Source organism: Boleophthalmus pectinirostris, unplaced genomic scaffold (genome assembly GCF_026225935.1).
Source record: "Boleophthalmus pectinirostris isolate CB_2022bp ecotype Guang Dong unplaced genomic scaffold, ASM2622593v1 HiC_scaffold_23, whole genome shotgun sequence".
Taxonomy (NCBI): Eukaryota; Metazoa; Chordata; class Actinopteri; order Gobiiformes; family Gobiidae; genus Boleophthalmus; species Boleophthalmus pectinirostris.
The window spans coordinates 39765001-39771846 of record NW_026571207.1 but is presented as its reverse complement, the minus strand read 5'-3'; the positions used below and the strand labels follow the sequence as shown (position 1 = coordinate 39771846).

At 39.4% G+C, this 6846-nt stretch overlaps 1 protein-coding gene across 1 annotated transcript in view; it reads left to right on the top strand.

Annotated features, from left to right (window-relative positions):
* The window catches only part of LOC129410612 (dynein regulatory complex subunit 5-like), a 3392-nt gene extending 1745 nt beyond the window's left edge, over positions 1–1647 (top strand). The window contains 1 exon segment of the mRNA XM_055159095.1: positions 1605–1647. Within this exon segment, the coding sequence (XP_055015070.1) occupies positions 1605–1647 (43 nt within the window).
* Positions 1648–6846: the final 5199 nt, after the last annotated feature.

The following is a 6846-nucleotide window of genomic DNA, read 5'->3' as shown; positions in this document are numbered from 1 at the left end:
TGAAATAAGCTGTGTGTGCTGTGGTTGGGACTCCACGGCTACAGGGTCACGGGCTCATCAACTGCAAGACGCTTCAGAGGTACGGGACAATCTGCTACTTAATGGACAGAAATACTTACCAATACACCATGCAGATATTATGAGGAGGAAAATAACATGCATGCATGCAAAAAACAAACAAAAAAAAACATAGAGGCAACATTGTGTGTGTTAAAACTAGACATTCTTCATTGACATATATACATTATATGGGATACTGTGGAATATTGCAAAGGAAATTTTCCATGGAGACAAGCCGGAGGAGTCGGTTTTGTGGAAATGCAAACCTGCTCACAGCATACATTGTTATTTCAATGCAATAAAAACACCCAAACTGGACAAAACACGTTTTTATTTTTTGTCCACATTTTTAGTTAGTTTATTAGTTGATCTTAAGAAACATTTAAATTGAGGAGCTTAAGAGTTGATTTAAAATGTTTCAAATGGAACATGGATGTAAATGAATTATATCCCATTAGCGATCAATTGATTTATTTGTGTACTTTTTACCTCCACTTGTCAAGCCAAAGGTATCAGAGTAATTGCTTGGCACTTCAGATGCACTTCGTAAGAGCGATTCTTTGCAAATGTGATTAGACATGGCAGAAGTCATCAATCGGCGAGGATAAGGCGGCTGCCCGGGAGTGGTGGATTACAGCCAAATGATTCCGTCTGGAGAGGAGCACAGGAGGGAGTAACACTAGCCGCAGTGCCCCAGTACCATTTTGTTCATGTTTGGGCTGCCAGCTGTCAATGACTCATCGTTATTGATGTTTGTATACCCCAACAAAAACTTCACCATTAGACTCAAATTCAGTCCACCTCACCAAGCTGGAGCCAACACTTTTTACGAGTCTATAAACCAAACAAAAACAAATGCCCTGGGTATAATTTACTATTTTAACATAGACTGCACATATTGCTAAACTGCCTTTTTACAAATACTTAAGCTGAATTTCTCAAAAGAGAAATAAAGTTTAGTTTTGTTTTTTTTCTTCCTCTAATCCTTTTCACAGAGCACAAGCTGTTTCTTCAGTTTTGGTCAGATTGCTGGTGGACACTGCCTTATATCTGCCTGAAGGGAGGCTCTAACTACATTGAAACTACTCAGAATCTAACACACCTCCTTGTTTATAGTTTCTGTTTGTAAGTTAGGTATATTGAACTGCACTAAGTGGAGACTGTGCCTGAGTCATATTCAGGCCCCTGATGGGTGCTTTCACACCTCTGAGCCTGACCTGGCTATCCCTATTGTTTTCTTTGTTTTGATTTAGGCCTGAAGCTGGAGTTGTAAATGGGAGACAGATTATGCCTGAGCCCTCCATTTCTGTTCAAGGAAGGATTGTCTTTCCTAACAAAAATTGCCTCTTTAACTCCCCTCTCAAACCATTTCTTTTCTGTGGCTAAGATCTGTACGTCACTGTCCTCAAAGGAGTGACCTGTGGCTTTTAGGTGGAGATGTACGGCAGACTGAGGTCCACTATTGCTCTCTTGTCTGTGTTGGTACATCCTCTTATGAAGTGGCTGTTTTGTTTGTGTTTCTGTCTTAACATGTTTGTACGTAGGTTTGAAAAAGACTTGGATTTCATGTCTGAAAATCCTCTGTAGACAGCAGCCATGTAAAGAATAGTTACACCCTCTCTCCTGGGTTCTGATTCTCTGTTGTCCTGTTTTTTAGCTCTCTTTGTTCTATCGAAAGCCCATTTTGGATATCCACAAACAGAGAGGGCTTCTGCACATAATGTACAAGAGTGTGTGAATCAAAAAGCAGATATTCGTCAGTATGTTTAGGCTTCCTGAAGACCTCTATTTGGAGTTTCCGGTCTTCTTTTATCGTTACTGCACAATCTGAGAAAACCAAGTAATTATACTAATATAACCCAGGCACAGTCCCTGCTTAGTGCAGTTCAATAGACCTAGCTAACAAACAGAAACTGTAAATAAGGAGGTGTGTAATTTCAGAGTAGTTTGAATGTAGTTAGCTCCTCCCTTCAAGCATATACATAAGGCAGTCTCCACCAGCAATCTGACCAAACTGAAGAAGCAGCTTGGATGAGCTGCAAAACGTATTCAATCAAAAAACAACAACAACAACAACAAAAAAAAAAACCTGCTTTTATCCAGCTGACAAATTAAATTTTCCCTTGGCCACATAATCCTACAAGAGACTGACATGAAGACAAGACAGGACAGCGCCTGTTTCTGCAGGAGTCATGCGCCGTAGAGTGCGCGGAGAGATGGGGTGATGTGCTGAGGAAGTTTAATTGTGTTTTGAACAGTTATTTTGCGCTTCGTGCACACACCCTCCTCATGGAAAATACACGAAGAAATGCAGATGATGCAGGTTTTAAGTTAACAGCAATTGATCTGGCTGTCGAAAAAGGAAATAGATCTGCTGCACGGCTTGGCATCAATGAGGCGATGGTGAGACGTTTGAGACAGCAGCATGACAAACTGACTCAATCCAAAAGGACAACAAAAGCTTTCAGAGGCAATAAAAGCAGACGGCCTGAACTTGAAAACATTCTTGAAGATGTGGACACCAGCAGCTTACATTCAGGTGCAATTACAATTTTTAAATTTTCTTAAAATTTTATTGATGCGGCTTATATTCAGGTGCGCTCAATAGTCCGGAAATTTCTGTAGATTTCACAGATTCACCCCACTGTGCCAATTAGAACGTTGTTTATCATGATAGAGTTGACTTCATTTAAACTAGCATGTAAAGAATTTTAACTATGGTTACCAGTCTTAGCAGGTATTTTCATTGCTGCATTTCTAGCCATCATACTAAAATATATATAATGCAGGACCTTTACAAGATTTACAGCAACGTTTTCAGCCAAGAAAACTTAAGCAGTTACAACACTTTATCCAAGGGGGTCTCTTGATGACTGCAATCAAGTGCCAATCACTGCCAAGTAAACTATTGCTTGAATCTTGAGCACAAGGCCTCTCTAGAAGCACTCTGGGCTGGCTCATGCCTCTCCAACTGCAGTTGAAATTCAGTACCATGTCTGAGAGAAAATATAGAGCTGAGACATATAGAACCAGAGGGGGCTACCAAGTTTCCATTGATTGCTTTTAACATACCTCTTTCTTCCCTTGAACCAGCTCTCCAGTGTTTGTACAATATAAGGGTTGTTGTTCAGCAGATACCCCGATGGCATTTTAAGAAGTTTTGTTCAAATAGTGAGAAACCGGAGAATAATACAATTTGATGGAAGGAAGTCAAATGAAGTCATTTGCTAAAGTTATGTAGAAATTTGACTGCTAAGTAAAGGAAATGATTAAACCAACATTTGGACACATCTATTTATCATCATGAAGACAAGCAGTTGACAACACCAGGCCAATTAAGTCACAAATCTGATCTGTGGGTATATAGTTAAAATCTTATTTTGTGAGGGAAGATAGTTTGTGTTGAGCCAGTCAGTCTATACACATATGAACAGTATAATGACAGACAGCAGTTATCACTGTTGGGCAAGTTACTTTAAAACTGTAATGCGTTATTATTACTTATTACTGTCATTTCAAAGTAATTTGTTACATTACAATATTACTGCATTTAAAATGTAAGGCATTACATTACTATTGCATTACTTTAAGTTACTCTCACCAAAGTAACAGCGAAAAAGCTGAACTTTTGAGCCGTATATGGACTGAACCAGGACTAAACAAGGTCTAAACCAGGACTAAACCAGAGCTGAACCAGGACTAAACCAGGACTATAACAGGACTAACCTCAGACTGATTCCAGGACTGAAGAGGAGGACTAAACCAGAACTGAACTAGGACTAAAACAGGACTCACTGTCAGGATGGGCTCGAAGGTGACCGCAGGAGAAAGGAGCGGCTTTGCTCCGCACCTCATGGAGGTAAGAGCGGCTGTCGCCCGATCGCGCTTTATGGACCCTGCTGCGCGGGCTCACGGTCCTGATTTCAGCAACTATTTGCGGGTACAAGACCCGGTGCAAGACTCTGCTACAGCGCGTAACTTCTACCTTCCTTCAACGTGTCCAGAAGTCCAACTTTTTGTGTGATGGTTTGCATCTTCCTCTGCCTTTTGGGTGTGAGCGCAGGAGACTCTGTCGGTGCAGAACATTTCGTCGACGTTGTGGATTTTGTCGGAGAGAAAACTTGCAGACATACAGCACTTCAGAAGCAAACTGCTAGAGATTGAACATTTATTTAAATTTGGCAGCTGAACATATTCTGTACTGTACTGTTCAGGAGACAGGAGTCCCTTAGCCGATCAGGACACAGCGGGAGGAACGCAATACGTGTTCATACACTAAAAACAAAAGGCATGCAAAATTGCACACACAAAAAAAATCTAAAAATCTGCGAAACAATGAGACCGCGAAAAGTGAATCGCGTTAGAGCGAGGGACGACTGTAAGCCAGGTCTAAACCAGAAGTGACCCAGGTCTAAACCAGGTCTAAACCAGGTCTAAACAGCGTAGAGTTCTGGGTCGGTCCTTTCACCCGCGGTTAACTGAAGGTCTATCCGGCCGCGTCTCCGGCGTTTCACCGCTGCTGATTTCACGGTGATTTTAGCGAATTTCTATGAAGAAAAACCCACCACTTCAATCCAGGTTAAAAAAGCATTGTAACGCGCGTTACTCACATTTGTACCGAGTAAAGTATTAAAATTTTCCCCCCTGTAATGCCTTACATTACTGCGTTACAGCAAAAATCAACGCATTACTGTAATACATTACTTTTATAATACATTACTCCCAACACTGGCAGTTATGTATTCAATATGTGAAACTCAGTTAATTTTAAGTTATGTAAGATTAACAAACATGACCTTTCTGTGTATATGACATAAATATTTAAATCCAATACATATTTTACTGATAACCATTGTGCTCCTAATTACAGAATCAAGTCATACATGTCAAATCGTTTAAGTTAGCCTGTTGTATTTTGGTTCTCCAGTTGATTTTCCAATAAGAAGTTCCTAACCTTTGATTGGCAGATCTTACAACTAACACCATAGTGAAATAATCCAACATACCCTACCTTTAAAGCTGCAAAAAATAGATATAGTGACAATAATGGTAAATACTATTATAACAGCGTACTATAAACTCAGTCAAATCACAATCACAAAAAAAAAAAAAGATTGGAACAAAATCCTTGGGTCCACTGATATGATCCTCTTTCATACAGGTGTCATTTTATACTCTTTGTCTCTGTGCGCTGTGAGGTCATAGGTCACGGGTATGGCTCAATCAGACTCCTTCAGCGTGTGTATCCCCCGCTCTCTCTATGTTCTTCCCTGTTCTTATCCATCCTTTCTGATTACACCTCTAATGGGTCCTCTTCGCAGCAGTCACTGAGCGTAATGGAATTATGCTTGAATGAACAGCTATCTCTGAGCTTCCCCTCTCCTCTGTCTTGTCCTCTGTCTTCTCCTCCTCTCACTTTAATTCACACAAAACTGTTTGCACATTTTTAAACACTCAAGCCACCTCCCGGTGTATCTCAAAAGAGTGGTACTTATATTATTTGATCGTATTTGGGTTGTTATTTATTTATTAAATGTTTATATTACTTGCTAAGTGAGTATTACTTACTTTTATATTACTTCTAGTCTTTGAGAGTACTGAAAAGTGCTTTGTAACTAAAATGTCTCATTATTACTATTTGTTAGTACAATTATGAATTAACGTTTTTGTTTTTCTGAATACAAATATATTCATTATTCACCTACATATACTTATACATGCATATATTTATTGATTGTAATAGTTTGGAGTAATCATATTTTTGTATAGTATTGTAGTCATTCAACATTTTTTTAAACTTGAGCAATTCATTGAGTTATTACTTTTCCCGTGTATCTACTCAAATATTTTTTCCATTCAAGCTAAAGTAACATCTTCAATTCAAGAAAATTGCTGTCTTTTTTCATTTTATCTCGCCTGCTTTTTTGCTTTATTGACATACTATACAGTAACCCTTGTACTCCATTGGGGAAATCGTCGTTCCATCGCACACCACAGCGGCCTTATCAGTGACTGGGGAGGAATGAATACGGGATCAAAAGAGCGTTTTCTCTCCCTTTTTTCACACTGTCAGCTTGTATTTACTCCCAGGTCCCAGTGGCTCGGCACAATGCCACACACACCAATTACACATGACAGCCTTTTTCATTTGGGGACCTGCCGCGGTGCAGCCATGTCATTATTGAAACCTTTCTACCAAGCATCTTCAAGGGCAGACAGGAAGCGTACCTGAGGGGCTATAGGGTTAAAGACTGCACTTCAAACACTCTGCATTAGGGCAAGTATATGAGGTCACTGTATAAAAAGAATCATTTCTGAGTTTTGGTACATTGCACCTTTGTACCTTGAAATTAGAATTAAGACTGAATGACCCTATATTGTGTGTTTCTCTTCCCATTTTAAAGCCATTAAATGCACTTCTATTTTTGGTTGTGTTTATTGCGTTGAAAAACTTCCCTACTGTGAAAGGGCTTGCATCTCCACAAACCTAACTCTTGGACTGTCTGCTGCTTGTTTCCCTGGAAGTGATGTTTCTTTAGCTCTAATCCTCCACAGTATGGCCTAAAGATTCTATTTCCATGGAATCATGCAGGTGACATGCCACCTCCATATGTTTACATCCTGTCATTTATGTTGTTGATATAGAACACCTTCTATAGCCAGACACAATTCCAAAAATATTTATGCTAGAATTGTGATCTTTGAACATGGGGTTGCACCATGATCCTCAATGTAATATCTTTATTTATTTTTTTATTTTATTATATTACACAACAATACATTTTA